This window comes from Struthio camelus, chromosome 7, assembly GCF_040807025.1.
Source record: "Struthio camelus isolate bStrCam1 chromosome 7, bStrCam1.hap1, whole genome shotgun sequence".
Classification (NCBI taxonomy): domain Eukaryota; kingdom Metazoa; phylum Chordata; class Aves; order Struthioniformes; family Struthionidae; genus Struthio; species Struthio camelus.
The window spans coordinates 20,541,424-20,567,497 of NC_090948.1; the positions used below are offsets into that span (position 1 = coordinate 20,541,424).

A 26,074-nucleotide genomic window follows, 5' to 3' on the forward strand; every position below is an offset into this window, starting at 1 on the left:
ATACTTCCAATTTAATGACTACAATTTAATCATTAACTTTTGCCTTAAACTCCAGTTCAGAAGTGGCACGAAAGAAAAAAATAGCAGTGTGCAACTTTATTATACAAGTTTTTATCAAAACTGACCTAGCTACTGTGTAGAGAGAAGAAACCTAAGAAACCTTTTTTTTTTTTCCCCCTAAGTTGTATATTCACTTCAATCGTAAGTTGTATACTCGTTTAACTAGCAAGTGACTTAACAAAATGGATTTCCTGACTGACCGAATTTGCTCAGTTGGTACTTGCCTGCTGTTGCAACGGGAGTAGGAGACCCCCCAGGGGATCCATTCCAGATCTGTATTCCTGGGCCAGGATCCCACAGATTGGGCACAGGGGGGAAGATCTTTCACATGTTTTGATGCAAACACAATTGCTTCCTCAGGGAGAAATTTGGCGTGCAGTTCTTCAGACAACTGTGCTTGCGTAAGCAGCCCCCTGCTACCCTCTGAGTTGTACTAGTACAACCGTTTGTGAGACTGCATCAGGGAGCTGACACAGGTTCCAGAGAGCCTTTTCTTCCTTGGTTATTGATTACTTTTAATTCTGGTCTGTTGTACTGTGTGGTCCTGCAAACGACTGCCTGTGGCACATGCAGAGGGAGCATGTGGCAAGGAGCAGGAGGTAAGGGCTATTTCTGCTGTCGTTGCTGCTGCTGAAAGAATTGCTTATCAAACTGTGGCTTGTAGTAGAGGTGGTTATGGTTGTTGCCTGAAAAAAGTTCTTGAATGCCTAGATATCTTTAATGTAATTGTTAGCATGCAGTTAGCTGATTATATACCCAAAGAACTGGTTCTGCATTTCTGCAGATGCGATTCTGAGTTTTCACCTAATGATTTTTTATCAGTGATGTCTACCTATGTGTTTGTGTAAATTCAGGAGATATTTTCTGTACCATTCTTCACTGCAGCATAAGGGTTTTTAAAGCCCTTTTGTGGAGGATAGAACTAGGCATCATAAGGGAATGAGTGTTATTAGTCAGATTGTATTGTGCTGGATAGATGAAAGCTGAAAATTCTAAGAGAGATTATTAACTGTTTTTCTAAAACCACCTCTAAGAGGGAGCCTTTCAACCTAGAGAGTACAATTGCCACCTGCATGCAATTTATTCTTTTACGTATGCATATTATGTTAAATATACTTGTGAATGTAGCACAGATCTGCTGATAAATTCTGAAAGTCAGAACTGATCACGCAAATAGCGCTGTTTTAATTTGCAGAGTGAGACTGAGAAGTCAGTGGAGCGTGAGTTTTCTGTAATGTGCTGTAACTGTTTTGAGTCTGGAAATCACTGTTACTTTTGCTTTTGCATATTGTTTTAGGACTTGTTCTCGTTCTTCCTTGTATGCACCTTGTTTCTATGTCATTCTGTGTACCTGCACCACATCAACTTCTTTTGTGTAGTGTGTGTGCATATTTAGAGAATGCTGGTACGCTTTATTGTTCACAGAACTTGTGGGAGTAATTGCTTGCTATTACAATCTGTATTGAACAGAAGAAAAAATATGGAGTTTTGGTCTTCTAATATAAAACAGGGAACTGCATTAGAGTTGAGAAAAATGTTATCCTTGCTGCTTGTGCCATGGTGGGTCACTACAATTGCAGTTTGGATTGTCTTCTGATAGTCTCATGTAGATTTTAAAAAAGCAGCGCTCATATCTTTTTCTCTATCCTTTCTAAGAGAAAAGGAGTTTTTTGCCAGCAGCGTTATGAGAACCAAATACATTTTTCATACATCGCATTGTTGCCTGTATTGACATATATTGATGTGGCTGTGGGCTGTAAAACTGCAAACTACAGCTTGCCTGCAGGCAGTAGGCTCCCGACCCCTGATATGGTGAAACTTGGAAAGACGTAATCCTTTAAAACCAAAAACCAAGACGTCCAGGCTAATCACTACTACTTTTCTTCTCTGAAAATATAGGTGTTTCCTATTTGGTTTATCAAACTGCAAAGATGGTTTTATTTTCTTCCCTAGAAGCTGTCTGCACTTGCTAGGATGTGGTAAGTCGAAGAGCTGTTGCCCCTAGGACTGCAAAACAATTCAACTTATCTGGATGAAGACGTCCAGATGGAGACTCCCTTTTTCTGAGTATCGTCCTTGGTCGGTCTTAAGCTTATAGAGCGCTGGATATAACTACATGCAGGGGCAAGCTGTGATCTTGCACATTTCTTTGCCTTTCTAATGACACAGAGCTCTAGTTAGGATCTTGAATAAAATTCAGCAGGCTTTGTGCTTCTCTTTTTTTACTGTATACACAAGTCAGCATTAAGCAAGGACATTGGCCATTTCCTGCTGAATTCAACAGGCTCATGCGGTTTTGCATCTGGAATATAGGCATGAATTTAGGAACCAACTTAGGAAATGGCAGCTCTCTTTTCTCATGTTAGTTCTCATTTGGCTCACCTGGGAGTCACAGAGACCTTTTTTCAGGAGCTGTGCGCTGAGTACCAAATTTTTAGAGTTTAGGTCCTTCATCCTTCTGCTTTGAGAGGAAGCATTCTCAGTTTTGAGTCCTGGAGGGAGGGGTGGGTGCTGCTGCATGTCCAGCTGTTAAGATGATACCTATCTAGCATGACGGTAGATGCCCATGGTAGTACAGATCCAGATGTGTTTAATGGCATCCTGCAGAATCCAGTTGTAGTCAGGAGGCACAAATAGTATCTTTCCCTTCACTGTAAAGACAAAATATGTCACTTTGTCCTTGCAAAATTATGAGCTTTGCAGGCACCAGAGGCAATAGATCATCGTTTTGACAGCAAGATACTAAGTAGTAAGATGACCTAGCAGTTTGTGACGGACCTCTTCCCCAGTGTCTGTGGCAGCTCAGGATTGTGGAGCTGCCTTGAGAGAATGAGACGATATATTTTATTAGTGAGCTGTAAGGAGTGTGCTCATTAGTAAAGTCTATCGGTTACTTTGCATGCAATCTAAAAACCATTGAAAAGTTGATTTTCAGCTGTAGTTCACTGTTGTAGAGGCCTAGGTTATCTACAAAGCAATGTGTTCTTCCCTTCTCTTTCTTGGGACTTGCACTGCTTTATTTTTTTGTATTTTATTTTGTCTGCATATATATGTATATACACACATACGCATATACACATATTTATATAATATACTTTTTTAATAAAGCAGTGATTTTTTTCCTTTTATGTGTCATATTTATTAGTTTCTGCTGCTTCATTTGGTGTGATAATGAATTGAGAAGGCAGTAAATGAAATAGTCTTTAGCATTTGCTTTTATTCAATGTTACCTGTTTTTTATGCAGGATTTTTGGGCTAACTCTCCTTTTCAGTATTTTATTGTGAGATCATTTTATTGTCTTTGGTATGAATGTTGTCTTAGGGTGTTATGTAAATGACAGAGAAGAATGAACAGATGTATATAGCAACTATCTTTTTTGTGTGTTATATGTCTGCTGTATGTTATGGACGTATCTCTATATTTGTATGCGCCAGGAAACAGATTTACAAGTTGATGCAAAGTGTCACCTCCGGTAAGTCCATTTAATTCAACAGAGATAAAAATAATGTAAAAACAATGCATCTGAGATAAATGGAACTCTTAGAAAACTCTTTTGAGTATTAAACACTATTTTCATTAACTGTGCTGCTTATCACAAGAATCTCTGAAGTTACTGTGAAATATTGACCTTGAATGCTTTTTGAATGGTAAGTGCAATAGTCGCTGCCAGAGGATCATTATGACAGTGTCCATAAATAATGGTAGTACGCAGGCTTAGGCCATTTGTGGATATTTAATTAGAATGTACATTATTATTGTTTTAGTTCACTGTTAGGTTATTTATGGAGACCTAATTTGTCATCCTTTCCTCTCCAACTCTTCTCAAGTTGAGTGTATGATCTGAGAGGGATTTTGAGCTACAAATTTTCTCCTTGCCAGACAAAAGCTGGCCTGTGCTTGTCAAAAGAAATGTCTCTTCTGGTCTTGACCCTTGGTGACACCATCAAAATGATATTCACAGCTTGCCAGGAGACTTAACCAAACTTCTGGGGTTCCTCAACTGTCTAAGTTTTCCAGTGTCTTGGAGGTTTACCTACACACGTTTATACTCCGTTTCTTCTGGAGTAACTGTGTACCTAATGTTTTTAATCTTCTCTTGAATTCATTTCAAGCATTAGATAAGAATGCAGATGAAAACGTGGTAAAAGAGAAATTTCAGTTCTTGATAACAAAGTTCCAGAAAGGAAACAAATAGAAGAAAACACTGTCTTACTGCATTTCAAAAACAAAAGGTCTTTCCCAACTGTTGCGTAGGATCCTATAGGCAAGTTTAGGGGACAAAAACTGAGAAGATATTTCAGCCAATTTCTTCATCCTCAGCAGGACAGTGCTGAGTGCTCTCTCTCTCTCTCTCCCTCCCTTTATTTACGATGGAAACACTGCCCTGTCTTTGACTTTTTTTTTTTTTTTTTTAATCTCCCAAAGCTTCCTTCCTTCCTGCAGTTTCTGGATTTGGACCAATACGGATGTGATGATTCACAGTTCCCAGATGTGAAATGCAAATGTGGGAAGTGGGATCTTTCCCCTACCTCCCTAGAGGTTTCTTGGAGACTATGGTGCTGTTGAATTTCTTAATTAGTATGTCCCTCCTGACTCAAATGGTTTTCCTGCTGGCCACAGCATTTTTGGGACTGTCGCAATGTTTAATAAGTCATGTATTAGAGTACTCATCGTACACCCATCTTAAAGCCGTTTGGCTTTGAGAGCTTCTTGAACACCACACACCTCTTCTTAATAAAGTCAAATGATTTAGACAGACATATTTTCCTCCTCCTTTGGTCCTTTTTAGGGCTCAGCTCCTCAACTTATATTTGACAAGAGGGCCTTTGACAGAGGGGGAAGTTTGGCGCTTGTTCAGGCAACCTGTTGGTGCACAGCATTTAGAAGCTTGTAGGACAGAACTATGGGCTGCTTGTCTGTGGTCTCTATCCCAGCTCTGCTCTGACCTAATTTGACGATACTGACGATACTGTGATGGACTGTGTGATTCCACATGAGATCACGTGCATTACTCATATGCTTTCCTCAAGGTGCACGGGAGCATTAGGATTGGTAATTCCTTGGCTTTGCCTCTCCTCTCCAAAATCAGCCCTACAAGCTCATCACCTTTACTTTCCCATAAAAGTCATTGAAAAAAATAGGGAAGAGAAGAGCTAAAATAGTTGCCCTTTCAATGCCTGTGGCATCTTAACATTTCTGTCACTCCTAATGCTGCATCCAGTCTCTCAGCTACTTAGACTGAAATTTCCTGGGCCATGGACATCATACTCAGCCTTGTCTAAACAGGCCTGGCTCACTGTTGATGTTCAATAAATAGTTGTTTTCAAAATTCATTATGGTACTGGGTTTGATGGGGCATACATGCTGTCTTTTTCATCACAGGGACTAGCTTTTGAGTTTGTAGCCTGATGTTCTGAGTGGTATTCAGGGAACTGATTTGATATGATGTTTGCTAATTTCTTTATAGTTCTCCTCATCATTAGAAGCAACTTTTCATTTTTTAAGGAACACTGCATTTCTGGTAGCCTACACTTTTAAGTGTTCCACTTTTCCAGATGATGTCTTATCAGGCTTGATAGCACACACCTTGCATTTCTTCTCACTGTGATTGTGTTCTGTGCTGCAACATGTGCCTGGAGCATTTTCTCACTACTAAGTGCATCTGTTGGCCACCCTGCTTTCCTGCAAATCCCTCCTTGAATTACACTTCCTTCCATGAAGGCTTTAAAGGTACACTATCTGATCTGCTTAATCTAACAAACAGACAGTACTTGTTGTGGATAAAGGTGATAGGCGTTTGAGCAGCTTCTCTGTGACATGTCCTCTGTGTGTTGACTCCTTTTTACCCTCATTGCTAAACTTCTGAAATAGTGCTGCTTTATTTAACTAGTCTGAATGCTCCTTGGTACAAACTACCACCATGTACCAGGATGTTAGCAATAGCAAGCCTGACAGCAAAAAAAGTGTATCTAGTTTTTTGAAGGCGTTTAAAAAAAGTCCTCCTGTGGGCAGAGAGAGCATTGAAGTGGAAATCAGTTGAGAAAGAACAGTTATCCCAGAACAGCAGCTACTTTGCCTCTTGAAGGGACTAAATTAATACAAAAGACTAGGTAATCCTTCCACTTGAGAGGTATCAGTACTGTGTTCCAGTAAGATCTAAGGTTCCCCCTCTCCATAGTAGTTGTTCTCGTTGTTGAATGGGCACCTAATATTTTCTGTTTCCTCATCAAAAACAGTTCAGTATGTTTTTCTCAGTGTCTGATATTTGGGTCACTTTTAATGCAAAATATTTAATTCAGGAAATGCAGCTGTTATGAAATACAATTTGATGACTGCAAAAACTGACATCAGATGAAGAATGTACTGAATGCAGCATCGCAGCTGAAACTAAAGGCCCTCAAAGTCGCAGCAAAAATACACGATTTGTGTCATTATGTACTGAAAGACCTGGCTTCCACCCTGAAAATGTGAAGATCTCAGCAGTCAAAACAGGATGTAATTGGAGAACAATTACATTAGTTAAATTTGGTTTTCATTTTTATAAATTGACATGTGGCTGAGATGTAAACTGGCAGGACAACAAAGAGTCCTAACAGAGACAAAACTGTCAGGCAACCTGTCAGGAAGCAGCAAAAGCCTGCTTCCTGTAGGAGCAAACACTGTATTCTCATAGCACATTCTTTAATTCAGCGGTGGACAGCACAGGTCTCGAGCTCTGAACAATTGCCATTCAGCTTGCTTAGGGATCCAGATGCAGAGTATATGTGGCAGTAGAGCATGGCAGTGTAAAAGAAAACCAGAAATTTAGGACGAATGCTCAGTCATCCCCTTCCTGATCCACTGTGCTCTGCTATTCATGAAGCCAGTGTTTCACCTTTTTCTTGTTTGTGGTCAGAGTTCATTCTATTAGTGTCCGTTTAATTTAGCCTCAGGGAATAGCAAGTTAAAAAGAGTAAATAGAACTGTCCCACACAGCTAGTTTATTCTTAATGAAGTTAATGGAGTGGAGAGTAATCTGGGAGTTGAAACCCACACTACCACTTCGCTTATGGTGCGCTTTAGATAGAAACAGCCCACCCGTGGCTGATGTTAAAATGAAGCTGGTCAGAGTTTCCAGGTTCTGACTGGGTGCCAAAAAGGACAGGACAATTAAATACTTTGAACGAGAGCTTTTGCATGACCATCTCAGACATTTCAGCAGAGGCATTTTGCAGAGGGACCCTTTTAGTGGGCAACTTTACTGTTTTATTTGTATCTAGATGAGGAAGTAAATCTTGGGAGGCGCTGGTAGAAACCTGGTACGCGTAGCTACTCTTCAGCCAGACTCCTTGAAAATTAAAGTAGTTTTATTGTTTCTAGAGAATATAACACACCTGTAAAGGATGTTGACAATGTATGGATATCTCCTGACAGGGAAGGAGTATGCAGTTTGTACTGAGGGGCTGCATACAAATTGGATGAGGAAAAAAAAAAAGGAAGAAAAAGAGGATGTTAACACAGTGACAAGCAGAATAATGTGTGAAACAAATGGAATGTGTTTTAAGGTGGTTGTGAAGGAGATCAGTTGACACTTGAGGACTGATTTTAAAAAAAGTTCTTTTGTTCTTTTGTTTTTTCAGGTGAATTTAGAAGTTTCTGATCTTTTAAAGTTTATGAAGTACAAACTGACTTAATGTGAAATGTCTGCTCCAGAGATCTGAAGATGCAGTCTTTGAAGCATGTGAGTTGAGGACTACTTTGTTCAGAAAGAACATGCATAGGCAGAATATACTAGCAACATTTTTCCATATATGGCTGTTCCTTAACTGGAGAAGGAATCTTATCACAGCTGGGAGAACTCTTAGCTGAGAACAAGCTATTAATTGAATTTGCCCTTTAATTTTTGTTCATCAGTTTTGAGAAGGAGATCAAGGTTATCCTTTCATTAATGTGATGTTTATGAACTCATGGGTGAACCAACTGTTCTCTGTAATGTTTGTTCTTTCAGATATTCCAGGTTATTCTTTTAGGTAGTTCAGAACATGCAATTTAAATAATTTATATTCTCATAAAAGTTACAGTTTATTTCTGAGATGGGATTTATTTCCATTATAAATAGAAGAAGCTCTTGAAAAAATCACTTTTTCAGAAAAAAACCTTAATTTCATCTGAAAGAAATTTTAAGATAAACATTTTTTTGGCAAAATCATTACTGAGTTGCTTTTGTTTCTCTTGTCATTTCCATGTAATAAGCTGTTTAAAATGTAACTGATCCCACTAAAAGGATTATTGATAATGGGATCTAGTTAAAGGACAATTACAAGGTTGACTGGAATAATAGGATAAGAGGATAGCTGTTGAGTCCTCCTATTGAATCTCTAGTTTCCTGATTCCTGAGTTGAGATGCATGTGATGAAACTGTGACCAGATGATACCCGTGTGACTGTCCAGTCTGAACAGCTAGCAACTGCTTTCTTCACAACGGCTCCTTGACCATTAGTGTCAAGAAGCAAGATGAGTAGTGGATCTCGGATTTTTTTTTATACTTTCTCATAATTTCTATAGGAGTACAGTACCAGGCTGAAGGCTGATATTTGTTTCTACTATCTTTTCCTCAATTTCTTAGTCAAGTAGTTGTTTTTGTAAACTTTCTAATACAGTCAGTTCTGAACAGCGGTTCAAGATGCTATGATAAATAGTCTGCAGTTGGTCTGTAGGACATAATAAGAAGTAGAATCTGCATCGTTTGCTTCTGAAGTGTTTCCAGTTGAGAGTTTGCTGATAGAGTTTGGATGTTTTATGAGAGATTTGGCAGGCAGAGCTGGCTCTGTGGTTCTAAATGCTCCACCGTTCCTATCTGCCCTAATTAGAAGGGCTGAGTTTAACAGGGGGAAGAGATGGAACATTTTGATCGGTTCATTTATGACTGGTTCTTAGCTATGTTCTGGGATTTTTTTCTTAGATACCATCAGTGTCTCTCTCTCTCTCTCTCTCTCTCTCCCCCCCCCCCCTCCCTCTCGGCTTTTCAAGTCCTTTAAAATTTCCCCGTTTATGGGATCTGTCATCATTGCTATCTAGTGTTGATCAGGATAATTCACTGATGTCTTGCTACTCCATATGTGCTCTCTCCTTTTTCTTTTGCGGCTTTCTGTCCCCTTTCAGTATAGCCACTGAAGAGAAGAGAAAAAAGCATGATACAATATGGGGAAACTGGATTCCTGTCTTCCTACCTACTGTTTCATTGCTCCTAATGTAACTTGACTTCCTAAATTCCAGCCATTCCTATTTACAGGTCAGTTTTTCAGCCAGAGGCACCCACGGGTTCTTTGTTGTGGAGCTGCCTCTCACTTGCCTCCTCTTGTGCTTTTTATGAGTTTAGCCAATCCCTTGCTTTCTTGTGTTCAGCTGTTTTTTCAAGCATTCTTTCCAATTATATCTCCATAGATTACTTACATGTGAACGTTGACGTGTGTGTCAGACAACCTATTTTAATATGCTGCTTGCTGATAGTTCTGTGCATATATGGAGCTGAGAGGATACAAGCTGAGGAGCTGTATAGAAACTTGAAAGAAAATAAAAATTAAAAACTTTAAGAGAATGAAAATAGTTGGAAATCTGCAAAGCAACTACATAACTATTTGTAGTAGGATAGGCGGTTTTTTCATGTTTCACTTATCAAAACAGAACATTATCTGTGAAGACAGATGGCTTTTAACCTAGAATTGAGAAACTGTATTTCTGGGCTGCAGTAAGAATTAGCAGCAGTACAGCCTGTAAGTAGCATGGAAAGTTCCTGTTGATGGTTCCTGCAAATGGTGTAATCAAGCAGCTGCACCAAAATTCACTTTGCAGTGGGAACTTCAGAGGCACTTTTCTCAAAGCTTTAAAGCTTTTAAATAAGCCGTTTAGCAAGGACCTTGTTGAAATACAGATGACTTGGTGAGGCAGAATGGAAGACTGAACATGAAGAATGTGTTGATCTGTTCAAGACATGTCAGTTGTTCTTTAACTTGGCGTGTAGTTTACTTTGTGTGTAATTTCAGTAAGACAGACCATGAGCATGTTTTCATCATGTCCATGCAGTCAAAGAGGTTCTTCCTTGTCAGAGTTTCTTTTTTTTTTTAATGACAAACAAAATTTTTTCTCTTGACCTCCATCTGTTTCCTTCTTTCATTTTAGCTTTTGATGTTTCCTTCCCAGCTTGCTAGTAGTAGCATTGTTCTGTTGTTATGTTCTAAAACTTTCCTTTCTCTTTTAAAAGATATAGCAGAGGACAACAGAAGGCACGTGTTGCAATTTTATCCTTGGGGCAGATATGATTCTGACCAGCCCTAGCCTGGCTTAGAGAGTTTAGCTAGTTTAGAGCTCATTACACCTGCTAATTCGGTTAATGTAATGTTACCTATAACTTCTCCTAAGAAATATTCCTGCTGTTATGTTTAAATGCACGTGCAAGAAAAAGTAATCATATTCTTTCTGGTCGGTATCTGACCCTTCAAGAGGTTGCCTGAAACCCTGGCTCTGTTGACATCAGTGGCAAAACTCCCAGTAGGGCCAGCGCTCCTCCTTTTTGTATCTGCAGTCCTGGCAAGAGCTAGTGGAGATGACCGTTTTATCTGCAGTATGGAGTTGTGCTGGAGCCAGATCATCTACTTGGTAAAGCTAATACTCTGAATTTTAGCTCTCTCTAGAGAAGAACTTGTTTTTTAAATTATGTTCATCAGACCAGCATATGTAACATGTGTTGTCTCATGTGATTTGTGTCTTAAAGGAAGCCTTATTAGCTTCAGCCATTCATACCAGGAAGGCAGTCTTATCTAGTCAGGTTCTTTTCAGAATCACACCCAGACACCAGTCTAGACTCTGAGACAGGCATGCTGAAATGTGACTCTCTTTGGTCATCATATTTTAGTAGAAAATGTTGGAAACATCATCAGTGTCGTTCTTTAAAGCTAGACTGGAAAAAAACCAGTAGTGATTCAGAACAGCTGAGCAAGTTTCCCTTATGCTGGTGAATCCTTCAACAGTGGGAGCTGTTATTTAGGGAGTGGCGATGTTAACATGATTTTAGCAAGTAGAGCCCCTCACCCTGAATCTGTAAAATGGGCATGTTTGGCTTATTTAGTGAAAGAGATTTCTGAGTAGCAGGAATTCAATAATGACAATCAGAAGAGGAAATAGGAGCTTATTGATGCTGTCTAGGGTGTTTCTAACTGTACAATTTAAGCAGAAGTATTCTTCTAGAGTTGGTGTGCCCCTAGCCGCAACAAAAGCTGATTAAGTTACCATGTTAAACAGGGCTGATGCTGCAAGAAGAGATGTCTTGACAGTCCCACTCCATTTAAGAGTGATTTGAAGCATGGGATGACTTTTAAATATTCCAAAATATTTACCAAGCGCCCACAACTACAGACTGGTGATTTAGAGATAAATGGGATTGTCACTGGTTCTGGCGAATGTTTTAGAAATCTTAATTCTAAGTATTTCAGCAGAGTTATTTTAATATGAAAAAAATGACTCAAGGATTAGGCATTTTTTTCTAAATATAAGATGAGCCATTTGTTTAATCTCATGGAAAGCTGCTTTGTGCTGAGTTGCCCAGTATAAGCAGTATCATAGTAAAGTTAAAGTATTTGAAGTGCATGGAAAGATATCTTATTATCAAAGTGTAAATAATGACTGATTCAGAGCTTTAAATGCCTACATTAAATGTGTTTTGAAGCAAATGTAATGATAATCTGAAGCTCATATCATGGAGCCTTGAAGGACTGTATTTGAGTTGTCGGTAGGTAGTAATTAGTGGGTCAAAGCTGGTGGGGGAGGGCGGAAAGAAAGTATTAAGATAAACTTTTACCTTAGGAAACGTCAGTGCAATTCTTACTGACTTTAACGGGAGCTACATTAATGTACCTAAAGTAGGCCTTTGCCTCACTATAGACGTGGTCAGGTGGGCTTTTAGCTTAATACAAAAACTCACAGAACATACAACAGCAGAAAAAAAGGGACATGCATTCTTAAGCTGACATGCTTCTGCTCCTCTAGCAGAGCAGAAGATGAATTGAAAGTCACTAGGACTATCTCTAAAGCATACAGGCAAATTTGCAAAAGTTTATATTAAGTACTGCTAAAAAGCAAACTCAATATGTGACAAAGTTATGTTAAGGAGGTATGGTAAATAGCACTTAAATAAGATCAACGCTTCAGTATTTAGCCAAAAAACAAGGCTGTGCTCATCTGGGCAGAGAGGAATTTTATGAAACTGAAGCTAATGCTATTTCCTGAGGATTGGTTCAAGCTGTTCATGTAAAAGATTTATTGTCCCCTGACACCTGTACCCTGATTATTTTTCTGCCTTTGGTTATAAATTGGTCTAAATATGAAGTTAAATAGAAAAGCATTTACAGAACTGTGATGAGACTATGAATTCCTTTAGCGTTTCTGGGAGGCTTTGAGGCTCCGTTTAGGCTTGTAATGGCTTTGAAAACACAAAGGAATTTAGTCTATTTTAAGTGCTTGGAATATGAAAAACTTGATATATATTGCATGGGTGTGTATTATATATATGTTTGACTCTTTCACAGTCTTATTCATGTTCGTGCTGGACATGATACTGCCTTCAATCATAGCTAGGTGGTTTTATGTAAATTAGAACTGTCTCCTCAAAGTATATCTTTGTATACATACACATGCATATATACATATGTACATATTGATTCTTAGAAAACTCACTTGTATTTTATAGATGTTATATTTTACAGATTCACCTCTATGATTTCTGGCTTCTTTTCAAGATCCTTAATTATAAGAGACAAAGAAAACTGATTCATGATTTTTAATTTTGCGTTTTTTTATTTTTTAATTATGCATTTTTCCTATGTGGCAGACTGGATAGTGAATGAGTGATATAAGAGGTGATTTGTCTTAAGGGATCACTTTAGATGTTGTGTTGACTGGTGTTATTGGCAAGTAGCAAGTGTGTAACAGATTGGAAAAAAGGTATAAAAAGTTTGGTCTATTATTTCTACATATCTGATTAACTGCAAATAACCCTACTTGCAAGTAGGCTAACTTTAACTAGAGGTTATAAGAACGCTTTATTCTGATCACTCAATTGAAATAGTATATGAGAAATAAAAGACATGAGAAATCCTATATTTACCCAGGTAAAAGAGAATTTCAGACACTATTTTGTGAAACGTGTTCATTATTAGGTATAACATTTTTACAATAGTAGTCATCGCAGAGAGGTATTTTGCAGCCTTATCAGTGCAATAGCATACGCATGCACCTTGTTGTACAGAGATTTATTAATTGGTATATACCTGTGGCCATAGTATTATTGCTTTTCTTAGGGTAATTGTGATCTGTTCAATTACTTCTCAGAAATACCTAGCCCTATAAAGCAATATTCATCAGTAGTAACTGTTGAAAGCCCATTGCAAGAAACAGTAGGCTTGCTCTTTTTTTTTTTTAACTGTTATTTTTCATGTCTTTAGAGATTCTCTTCCATTATTACAGGGAATTTTAAAGATCTATCATTATATATACAATAATTATATGTTATCCTAATTAAAGGGAAAAATTAATAGTGGCTTTGAAATAATAATAAGGTTAGCATCATTTCACAAGGTTCATGGTTTCAGCTGTAAGCCTCCTCAGGAAAATAATGGTCGTGGTGACAGTTTGGTATCATATGATGCATATTGTCCATTAGAGTAGCACATACAGCATTAAGTATCCAAATAGATGTGTTTTGAATCATAAGTTTGTGTGAATGAAAGGAAATAACCCGCCTTGCCTGATTAGTTTTTGCAAACAAATCTTCCATATTGAAGGAAAAGAAGATGGACTGATGCTAACAGCAGCCCTAGAACATCAGATAAACAGAGGTAATCTTCTGGATAACTTGTTTTGTAGGTACACAATTTGTTTTCTAAAATAGTCATCTCTCTTCCCTTTAGAAAAGCAATTTTGTGATTCACATCTTGAAAACTAATAGTGAAAAGTATTTTTCCCCTGTGAATTGATCTAAACCTGAGAATGCTACTCAGGCTCTGTACACTTAAAGAACAGGAAAGGAAGGTGTCTTTGTTTAAAGTGCAGTTCCTTTTTTTTACTAAAATGCAGTCAGGAACATCAGGGACCTTATAAACCAAATGAGTTTTTCATAACTGGAGTAAGGCCTTTCCATAGAAAGGAAGGGCTGAAAGGATGACAATTGCAAAAGACCTCAAAATACATGTACATTTTCTGAAAGTGTATCACTGAAATTTCTAGGTGAGGGCATATCAATTTCCCGTGGTGCTCCCTCTTGCTGTCTTGGCCACATCAGAGGAGGGCGGCAGCTCTCCTGTGCTGCCGCGCGAGCTCAGGCTGTGCCACCCCGCTGAGGCCATGCACTGGAACCGAGGTCCGTCCGCGCAGGTTCCTTATGCAAGCTGAGATGTGGGAGAGCTGACGGCAGTCACAGCTTTTGAGTGGCCACTGGTACTTTTCTTTCAGTCCAGTGGGGGAAATTGTGTCTCTTGTCATGTTCAGTGCACTGCTCTCTGTCCCCGCAGATTTGCAGTGTTGCTGCCTGGGCACTTAAAGGGCGCTTGATAGCATCCTCGTTTTCCCTTGAGGGACCAGGAGAGTACTTGCATTGTATCTCCTTTGCTAGGTCATCTCCAGCTAAGTGAAAGAGAGGTGGACGTTTGGATTGTTATCACCAAAGCGGAGTCTGGTGTACATCAATTAAAAGGAGGGGAGAGTAATAGTTTTCACAGACCGACCACGAAATGGTCTAAGAAAAAGCGCCCTGTTCCCACATGTTCCATGACAGCTTTGTAGTGCTGTTCTTTCTCATGGCAACATTTTCCTGAAGATGGAAAAATTAATATATCGGGTGTGGGAGAATAGTCAGCCAAAGACTGCTTTAAATAAAAAGTCTTTCAGCATTTCCAGACAATTATGGTCATAAGTTAATATTTGTTTAAGGATATAATGGGATGTTAATAACTACCTGATCCAGAGGAGTGCATTTATGATTGCACTAATAGGGATGACTCAGAAAATGTTTAGAGTATCATATACTTGAAAGTTTAACCATAAATGAGAAATGTTTGACAGAACGATTAATCATCATTAATGATACCTTTAAAAATCAAAAGTAACAATGTAATTGTAAATCAAAAGCATATAGGTAATTCTGGAAAAATGAACAAACAAACAAAAAAAGGATCCTTCCACACCTTCCACAACCATTTCCTACCCAGCATGTCCTAGCTGCAGAATTTAGAAAAATGTTTAAGTATCTGAAAGAATTCTGACACCATCTTGCTCTCAACCATTAAGTAGACTCTTCATCAGCAGCGCATCAGCACCAGAAACGCCAAAATGTTGTCGTAGAAGAGTCTTGTGTATTGTAGTTATTGGATGGTAGAAAGTGATCATTTCCTCCACAAAAAGATTTCCTGATTTAAAAAAAAAAAAAAAAGCAAAACAACAGATTTAGACTATTTTAACTTATTTGCAGAAGTTAAAAAGAAAGATATTAAAATGTAGACAATGATAGTTAATCCTCTCCCTAGCAGTTTAGTTGTTAGCTTCCGGTTGGTCAATTGTTAAGAGCTCTCCTTTTAGTCCGAATATGCGTGTTTTATAGAACATGCGTAACCGTAGAACAGTCATGGCTAAGAGGGTGCGGGTTGACAGGCTCAGGTCGCAGTTCAGTGACAGCCATGTGCTCAAGCAGAGTAGTTTAGCCCTCTGTTATTTTCATCACAGTGAAAAAGGCAATTGCAAGCACCACAATTGTTGGTTTAAAAATCTTTCAGAATGTCCATCGAAAACGTGCATTTCCAGATGGACTTTAATATAAAGTGGGCAAAAAGTCTGTAAGTAGGCAAAAAGCTTTGTGTGCAGGTGAGGCTTTCCTTCAAAAATGTTCCTTCATATTTATTACCCTCTGTAGTTAACCTGCACTATTTAAGGACTACCCTAGCCAGTCCTGTACCTTAAGAAACTACTTTAAAGGGTCAAAAGGTTTTCATTATAATTTGCTTGACCTTTTGCTACAGACCCCTCCTGTCAGGCTGTTGGTTTTCTGTTAGCCCCTTACAACGGTTTCCAGAGAAAAGGGAAGCTCCCGTTACGTTTTTTATCGGAACGCTTCTGACCCGGCAGACTATCCTGTTTATTTCTGTTGTGGCCTCTAGCTGTGCTGTTTGGTTCAGTGATTGCCCAGACAGGTAGTGGAGTCTCCTTCCCTGGAGATGTTCAAGACCCGTCTGGATGTGATTCTGGGCAATATGCTCTAGGTGACCCTGCTTGAGCAGGGAGGCTGGACTAGATGATCTCCAGAGGTCCCTTCCAATCTAAACCATTCTGTGATTCCTGACACTTTGGCCCAGCAGAGGAGCCGGTGCCACAGATGAGCGCTGTGGGTGGCCAGCCTGGCTGCTCCTTTCCCCGGGACACAGCTCTCAATGGGGAGGTGACTACTGGACGCTGTGCCATTCTGCAACCTGTACTTTTACAGTCTGTTCCACCTCGCAGTATTTTCTCTTGTGGATAACGGAGTTTTTTCAGCTCCCCTCCCCCCTCTTTTGCACTGTCTCACTGTCTCATGGGCTTCTCTGGCACCTCCCTTTCCTACTACCTTTTTAACATCCCTTTGCTTTCTACGTTGTTTTTCCTGTTCCCACATCTGCTATGACCAATTTGTCCTCTTCAACAGCCACCTCCCCCGTAGACACAGACTTTAGCAAACAACGAACGTTTGCCACCCAGCATCCCTGGTGACCTGTTAGTAAGCTACTCTCTCATACTGTTCATCTTCTCTATCTTGATACATTTTGGATGATGGGCAAGTTTTATTAGACGTTTATACGATGCCTAGCACAATGACTCCCACTTCTTGGTTTGAAATCCTGAAGTACTGTGCTACCAGCATACAAATAAGTTGTTAATGTTACTTATTATCTGATATCAGAGGGAAGCCCCTCCTTAAAAGATATAAAAGAGATTAAAGTTTTGCAGAGTAGCATATCCGGATTTATCTAGGTGTATTTTAGATGAAAACCTGAAACAAGAATGGAGCACTTATTACAACCTGTCTAAATAAGCTTCCGGTTTAATAGCAATGGAATAGGTAACAGTTAGAAGTTGGGTTGATTTTTTTTTTCTTTAATTAATTTGTTTGTTTATTTTGGTTTGAGTACAATTCACTAAATGAACTTTCAGGTAAGTGGTTCTTTTTGTTAACTGTTTGTAGCGCTACTGGAGAAATACTGGGTTTATGCATATATATGGATTTATATTTTTCCTGAAGCTGAATGTACACCCTGCTTATCCAGGTAGGCATCATCCTCAAAATTACTGTATCACAAAAGGGTACAGTTAGTGGGCCAGTCTAACGTGCTGCATGTACACCAGTCTCCTCAGAAAAGCATAAACTTTTGGTTTTACATAGAAATGGACAGAGACGTCTTTAAACAGAGAAGAAAGCTTAGGTTATAGGGCAGCAGCCTTAAGGTGCTTAATGGAGTTATTTTTATATAGGAATGTAGAGTTGGAAAGAACCTCTTGGGTCGTTTTTGAATAAGTCAAAGTCATAATCATAGGATTCTTGATAAATAGCCTCCAGTGAAATAAAAACAAGCTGTTCCTTTTCAGTTAAATAGCTCACCCAGGGTGCAGAATGGGACAGCTCATTTCTTTAGTGGAGAAAATACATTAGAAATAGCCTTTGAATCCCAAGAGCTGTACAGAAATAAATAATTTACTTTCCATGTATTAAAGAGCAACTTAGAATTTAGCTGGCTGCCAGACTGCTGATTGTAATGCCTACCATGGTATGCCAGTGCCAGAGAAATAAAGTAAAAGGGGGCAGGAAAAGTGCTGTTTCCTAATAATCCAGTTGATAGAAGCTCCTGCCACTGTCAGCATCTTTAGTTTTCATATCAGATATCAAATGTCCCATTTAAAGATAAAAATGTGAAGATGTCCACTACCATATTTGACGACATGGAAAATTACTTAAAGGGGCTAGCAAGCCTCTGAAAAGGACACTATTTAGTGGAGAAGAAAGATCTCTGATAGCGTGGAATTAGAGAAACCCATGACAAGATGGTAGTGGTTATTTCATGCTCAGTCAATTTTTTGTTTTCCCTTTAACGTGCTGCTTGGTTTAAGCTTATTTCTGTACTGCAGAGATAAGGTTCATCCTTGGTCCCTCAAGACCCCCTAAAGAAACTAACTCTTTCAAGACACATTAAACATTTAATTGCATGCATGTCCTATGATCCACTGTCACATGACACATACCATGTTTCTCTGTTCTCTAACATCTTTTTTTTCTCTTTTTTCTCCTTCTTTCTCCCTCCCTCTTCTATCCTTTGCTACTCATTCTGTGCCCCCTTTGTTCTTTCTGTGGTTATAGTTCTTTTCTTCTGTATCTTATTAAATATTCAGCAGTTAGAGAAAAGGGAACAAAAAACAAGAGAGGTTTCAACCAAGAGGTTAATGTGAATAATATAGCAAATGCCTACAAATAGTTAATGCTTGGTCAGAAAAATCTTAAGGAAAAGCAGAGTGAGGAAGACAGTAAAACCATCCTAGAGCTAGGTGAATAGGGTAAATGTAGTAAATACATACAATTCCGTTAGCCTTTCACTGTGACATTAATGAATATTCTGCAGCTATTATGCTGCCTTATGCTTGTTCTTTGTGATCATTCATCTGCATGAATCTTCCTTAAGTGACTTTCAAAGCTGTGTATGTTCTTGATCACAAGAAGTGGAATTTGTATTAAAATGTGTGAATGAACCTGTTCCAGGAGTGTGTTGTGGCCTTCCGGATACAGAGACTGTCATGAGTTTCTCAAGTTTAGCTCAACCCATCCTCACAGCAAATAGCATGTACAGTGTATATTTATATATTTATATATTTAAATCTTACATTGATCCAGAAAGAAAATTGTCTAAGTCAGTCTCCTCCTCATTCTTAGTTCGTGCATGTTTCTCTATTATTTATTAGGTAAATATAAGTGTTGAATTCTTTGCTCATTTATGCTGTTACGTATTTATGCTTACTCCTTTGGACTAAACTAAACTACACAAAATCCTTTTACACAGCTCTGGAAGGAATTGCAAAGGCATCTTAACGCACAGCCACTTTAAGATTACCTGTATGTAGCCAGGGTAGTGGGATGAAGTGGAAAGCAGCTGGGCTAAGAGCTGGTGTCAGTCCAGGGGCTGTTCACTCCTGCTCCTGGGCAGCTGTGATGCAGATCTGGCCCTGTATTTGTTTTTTCTATCTAAAGTCTTCTACTACGGACTGAGTATTTTTAAAAAGCACTTAAACTGTGCAGCAGGCTAGGTAGCATTTCGTGACATGATGATGCCCAGGTACATCAGTGCTGTAAATTGAGCAGCCAAATAGGACAGGAAAAATCAACCCCCCAGGACTCCAAACAGTCAAAAGCAAATATATCTGGTCTCCTTCAGTGCGGTGAGGCTTCTTCACTGAAAAGATTCACATCTGCACTTCACACTGCTGTGAAATCATTATTGAATCAATTTTTTTAAAGAAGAAAATCTTCACAATGGAAGGACAGACAGGCAAAGGGGCAGTTAGTGCTTTATTGGCTGCATGCCACGTTTTAAAAAGGTCAGTGGCTCGTGTCCTCTGTGCAGCGCAGTTGCTAGGCTGCAGCGGATTTCTGTGCTCCTTTCCCTAGCAAAAGGGATCTTGTGATGAGGAGCAACGTTAAGGCAGAATCTTTTTAGCAGCTTCAGCTGCTCCTTTGTGCTGGCTGAGTGAGGCAGGTAGGTGCTCTTAGGAGCAGTTTTCTTTCCAGGGTTCTTGAACACAGCTGCTGAAGTAGCATTATTTATCCTGCCGAATCAGAACCTAATGTATTAGCTTGGGAACCAGCTCACTAACTGGTAGCTCTTTCAGGGCACACTGGGTAACTGAGGTTTTTCTTAGGTATCAGCAGAATTTGTTGCCACCTTCGCTCTACTGCCATCTTCTACGAACTCACTCTAAGGCATATTTATTTAATGCTTGGGTGAAAATTATCTAACAAAGGTTGTGAGGTACAGAGCTCTTCCATGAGCTTTTCTTTTAACCCTGCTTTGCTTCAGCCAGGTCAAGCAGCAGGAACTTTTGTGTATATATGAGATGTGTTGTAGTAGCAACCAGTACTGCCAGTTGGGATCAGGCCTTACTGGGCTGAAGGTTGAACGGATTCGTAATGGAAATTTTACCTCGCACCAGAAAGCGTCAGGAAGGATGCAACGTAAGGGAGCAGACCAGGGTAGGCTTGGGAAGGGAAGGACACTGCTGCTCAGACAAGGGGTGTGCTTTCTGGCCATTTGGTGGCTTCATTTGCAGAGGCCACAATCTGTACTATCCACAGTACACCATAATTTGAAAGCAGCATCAAGGTTGTAAACAAATGAAAATTTCTAACCTCAGAATAAAATTGTCAGGATGCCAAAAGACACTGATCCAGAATGAAAAATCATGTAACCACAGCCTTAGTCATCAGATAACTGGTCAATCTAATATTTGCACATATTCAATAGGACAGTTATTGCTTGGAGCAATAGATGTATTGGAGCAAGGGATGTATAATTGCCACTATCTGTTAAAAATAAAGAATCATTCATTAGTTCATGTCAACTTAGTCCACATGTAACATGAACCCTACAAAATTGTCTGCCATATGGATTCAACAAATGGCAAGATGTATGGTGTACTCACAAATCTGCAGTACATGCTGGAAGGCAAATAGAGAATGTAAGTAATCAAATGGCAAGTCCATGTACGTGTCTCCTCTGTCATGTGCTTGGTATCCTGTAACTTTTGGCTGCATGTATTTTCAACCTCCATAATGATCTTTTAACATAGATTTCCTGAATAATTCTATATTTATTGCCTACGCACATGCCGCCTTATCTTATCAGGTTAGCCAATCTATTTTACCGCTTTTGATCTGTTTGTCTTTACACCTTCACAAGGGAAGAGTGTGTGTATGTTGGAGACTTTGTTTCAGAACGTTTTGGGGAAGGGAAGTGTGGGTACACACTGGTCCATGTGTTGCTGTGCATTTATCCTCAAGTAAATAGGTAAGATGAAAAAATAAACTGTATACTTCAAGCAGAGAGTTGCAAGGCTTCTGGGGAAGCCAGTGATGTTCTTTGGTTCATGTGGGTGCTTGCTGAGGCTGCCTAGAAAGCTCTATCAGCTGCATGGGTTGTACCGTCTTTTAGTAAGTTGTACCATATTTTAAAAGTTGTATCAGAAAAGCAAATCTGTCAGTCCTGGTCTTTGTTCCAGAGCTTTCATTGATCTCTTAGATAACTTGAACCCTAGCATTTTAGTACTTTGAAGATAAGATTTGAAATTGTAAACTCGGTTGTATCTCAGTTGCTTTGTGTTTTTTTTCCTAATCAGTTGCAGGAATGAACTTGTAAAGACTGCATTCAGCTTGGGCCCTTTAAACTCACTTAGGAGCATTTACAACTGAGATACTAGGTGGCTGCTTACAAAAGCTCTAATAATCCCAGCCGTGAATTCTTGTTTGATCTTTGTGAGCTCCTATGACCATTGCTGTATAATCCAAACTGTAGCTGTATCAGATGGCCTGTTTTAGATGCGGCCTATTCTTTCTATAAGCAGTGACATATTGTGCAATGTGTATCTATTCAGAGTCATGGAAGTGACAAGTAAAACAGGTTATTAGAGGTGGTATTTATCATACCTGAGCTCTCTTCTAATTCATTAGTACATGTTACGTTGTAATAGTACTCATTGCAAGCTTCAGGGAAGATACCTATTGTGCTAGGCTCCGTAAACACAGAGGATAATACAGATCCTGGAAAGTGTTTCTAAAAAGTTTAAATTAAGATGAAACAGATGTTTGTGACAATGGAGGAGAAGAGAATAATAGACTGCGTTAGTACATATTCTAATGCTTATAGAGCTTAGGGCTCTGAATCATTAAAAAGCTTTATAAAAATATTTACTAATCAATAAATATCAGCAAAGCCTATTACACCAAAGAGAGAAAATAGGACAGTAATTTTTCTTTCCAAAGAGTATACAGTATTTCTGGCCTTAAGTAAAATGAGCGACACCTAACCAGCTGACTAGCGCATAAGCGGTAATAAATGGTACTTGAGGTACATACAGAGAACTGGAATAGATGTTCCATGGTAGCTTCGTTAATCTGTGGAACTGGATGCCAGTATTTTATAGCTTTGGCATCTTTTGTGAGTATTTCTCAAGGATATTATTTCAAACATACTTATCTTAAATCACTGACTGAAAGTGTTGGCAAGCACACGCTTTGTTGTGAGGTTACAAATAGTTCTCTTCACTGTTTTTCTTCGGTTAGCAGTTCAGGTGCCTCACGCTACAGCATGGTAATTGCCTTTTGGACTTACCTTCTGTCTTTGACCACACTACTTGGTTTTTCTGGTTTAACATTTATGCACTGACGTGCTTTAGTATATAGGGCTTGATTTGCAGCCTGTATGATAAGCTGTAATGCTCAGGCTTTGAAAGCCAAGCAGGTAAATTGGGATAATGCTTCTTATCCTTTTTAAATCAAAAGACTACAAAACCCTTTTTAAAAGAGTCCACTGATCTTCTTGTACAGTGTTGTTACAGGCTATAATTTACAGCCTAACAAATACGAAGTTAAGCTTTCAAAGGTGGTTCTTTTGTTGCTGTTGTTCTTCCTATTTTCTCCTACTTTGTTCACTTGTAAGTTTGGCAATATGTATATGGTTTCTTAAAATAATTGTGTAATGTTTTTGTGATGCAGCCGATGAATACTTCTCAAAGGTGCTCCTGTAGTGATTTCGAGGTTAGCATTGGGGTGCTTTGCTGGATTGGCCCAGGGAGCTCCAGACTTTGTAAAGTCAAGCCCTGAGCAGCACCTGACGGAGCAGCTTTGGGAACTGCAAAGGCGTGTTATGAGCCAATGCACCTGCTTCCTTGAGTTGCACTTTTGTGTAGCTCTGCACTCCTCTAATATGCTGTAACAGGTAACGTTTCCTGGGAAGTCTGTGGTTCTTGTCAGTGGGAATTTTTCATGTTCAGCATCTGTTATATTATGTAATGTAGAGGCTATTTTAGGTTTTTCTGCAAGCAAAATTGGAAGACATAAGTTTGCTTATTTTTCATAAATATTTGCTTCATTCAGGGGATGGGTACCCTCTAATGATGGCTAAAACATGGTCCAAAACCTAACAGTCATAGTCAGCACTGCATGTTCCTGGATGGAGCAAATCAGAGCGTCTTGGATCCCTCAGGGTAACCTACCTTGCAGCGGCTGATGCAGGAAGGAATAAGGACCATCAGTCCCATCCCATTGGTGACCATGATGCGATTAGTGGAGCTACTCAAACATGTGCGACAGGTCCTCATATAGGGCCTAGTGGATGTGATTTGGTCTCCTGGGGGTGCCTGCACCACTCTGCTTGCATTTGGAGCTCATGTTGTGGTATGGCCTGGATGCAGATGCTGCTTTGATTGGCTTTAAATAGATGGAAGGGGGGGGACAGCGCTAACCTTCAGTGAATTGTCCGTGCCCAGAAACTGAAGTCACCACGTTCTGCCTGATTACAGACTTTATTTAGGGTTTTGCTTGTAAGAATAATGAGGTGGTTTCCATTCCCACAGTGGATGTGCAGCTCTGCTCTAATTTTGCAGGGAATATTCACTCTCATACAAAGGGGAAAATTGTATTCCCCTAAACAGGAATTTTGCACTAAGCTGCATACAAGGAAGTATAGGTATTTCTAAGGGATATTCTTCGCAACTCAAAATAAAATTCAAGCCAGGGACTAGTATGATTTGGGGGAGCCCCACTGAAGTTAAAGGAGCTGCAGTGATTGGTACCAGTAAAGCATGTGACTTAAATGTATGCTCCACCACATTTGTGGGGAAAAAGGCTATTGTGCTAGGACATAACTGCTGGGAAAATTACTTTGGAATAAATCATGCCAGAAACTGGACCAGATTTTGATGACACAGTCTTGCATCTAAGAAATTTTGATGAACTGTGTTTAAAAGAAAATCCTCACTTTTATATGATAAGACCAAAGCAGTATTTTCTAGCTTAACAGTGCAGTTTTACACTGTTTGCAATGTACCCTGCTTCCCTCTCTGCCTTTTCTTTTTCTCTCGCTCTTTCTTCAGATGGCAAATAACCCATGCACCAGGTAACCCCCTATGCGTGCTCAGCATGTTGGCTAGCATCAACCCCTTCCAGTGAGCAAGGGAAGAGGGAGGACTGGCCCCAGCGCTATGGCATCGCCGCGGAGGGCTCTGCACGCATCACCTCCCGATGGCGGCTGGGGATGGATGATTGTTGCTGGTTGTTTTCTTGTCACCATCTGTACCAGGGCTGTGACAAGGTAAAGTGATTTCTTGTCTTTCTAACCCGTTCTGGTGTTACTCTTTTGCCTTTATGGAAAGGAATATATTTGAGATCTCTCCCAGGGGTCCACAGCTGAAGGGGTTGAGTGTGGCTAGATACATACCTCACTTCTGCTATGTTTTTTAAAGGCTTCCTGAAATCTGCAAGGGTGTGGGGACAGCGAAGGGATTAAGAGCCCTCTAGTTTTAGTTTTGCCTGGTCTGACAGCTGTTGTGTCTCTCAATAGCCTCTTACTGATTTTTTTTTTGCAGAATCAAAATCTCAACCAGCCAGTGTTACTTAAGGCTGTAGTGGTTTGGTAGGGGAGGGAGGAATCATTTAGGGTCTCTTCAGGTCCACTGTGCCCCTTTCATCCTACAGCAGTGGTCATTTTTGCCAGTTCGAGAGGATTTGCTTGGTTCCCAAGTCTGTCTGAGAAATCTGTAAATAATCCCCTCCCCTACTATAAGTGTTTCGGGTACTGTCCAGCCTGAGAGGGTCAATGACCTAGAGAGGCTCCTCTCTGTGTTTGCTTCTGGTATCCTAAACATGCGGGAAATGTTTCCTGTATTTCTTAGAAAGAACAGGAATAGACTTCTGTCTTGCATAAACACAGTATATACATTTGGGGCAATATGGCTTCCGTAGCTGGTGTTGGGGGACTTTATTTGTCAACTGGACACCAAGGAGGCTGATGGGAATGAACACAGACCTTTAAGCTATATTAAGCAGAGAGAGATAGGCACCCTGGTAAGTGTGGGGCGTGGAGACAGTATCTTGTTTGACAGTCAATATAAATATAGTGTTTCCTACTTAAATTACTTATTTATTTTAAAATAAATCTGCCAGATTTAGGGATCTAAAGTCTAAGATCTTGGAATAAACAGTCATAAATGGGACTTGCAAATGTTAACACAGTGGTAGTTTATCTACTGCAAACATACCAACTCCATAATAACAACAGAGATTTCTTAGTGGATTTCTTTCCTTTTTCACATATGAAATACGTTACAGCCGTGAAATCATCTAATGGATGGCACACTTCAAGAGTGCATGCATGCAAGAGTAGAGCTGAAGACAGTGACCTTTGATTTGCAGGAGGAGGAAGAGAGTGGAACAGGGGGCTCTTCTGCTTATTCAGAAACTAGATTGAAAGTGTGCAGACTTCTAATCTACTCCCCTGCAGAGACAGGCAGAACAGTAATACTTGTTAGCAGAGGAAAGTAACTTCTCCTGAAAGTATTTGCATAAAACTGTTAGAAGGTCCGTAGGCTCCTGCCATGTTTTGTGTCTCTGTTCATGAGGTAGTGCTTTTAATTTCCCGCTGTTTTGGACTTGTGCACCCATTCATACATAGCTATAGGTGGTATTGGTTCTATAGGTGCTGTGGTGGCCCTGTCCCTGTGGTTTGCACAGATGTGAATGCCACCATTGCATGGCATGATCGGTTAAGAACAGGAGCTGGAGCTTTGGGTACCAGAGAAGCAACGTCATAATGTAGGAAAGAAACAGCTGGTGATAATTACACACTTCAATTTTGTTTCAATTTAAAAGAAAAAAAAGTTGTAAAAATCTAGCGTCAGATACCATAGTGAGAAACTTGCTGTTAATGT

At 39.6% G+C, this 26,074-nt stretch overlaps 1 protein-coding gene across 15 annotated transcripts in view; it reads left to right on the top strand.

Moving 5' to 3' along the window:
* SLC16A12 (solute carrier family 16 member 12) overlaps window positions 1-26,074 on the top strand; it is a 38,368-nt gene that overhangs the window by 2,100 nt on the left and 10,194 nt on the right. For 2 of the 15 annotated variants that reach the window (XM_068950103.1, XM_068950102.1), the window contains exons 2-3: window positions 7,681-7,781; window positions 24,242-24,459. In XM_068950103.1, the coding sequence (XP_068806204.1) occupies window positions 24,350-24,459 (110 nt within the window). In that variant the 5' untranslated portion in view covers window positions 7,681-7,781; window positions 24,242-24,349. Of the gene's footprint in view, window positions 1-427; window positions 660-3,513; window positions 3,534-7,680; window positions 7,782-13,935; window positions 24,460-26,074 lie in introns of those variants that run through there. The other 13 variants (XM_009677825.2, XM_068950101.1, XM_009677818.2 and 10 more) reach the window with 11 other exon arrangements.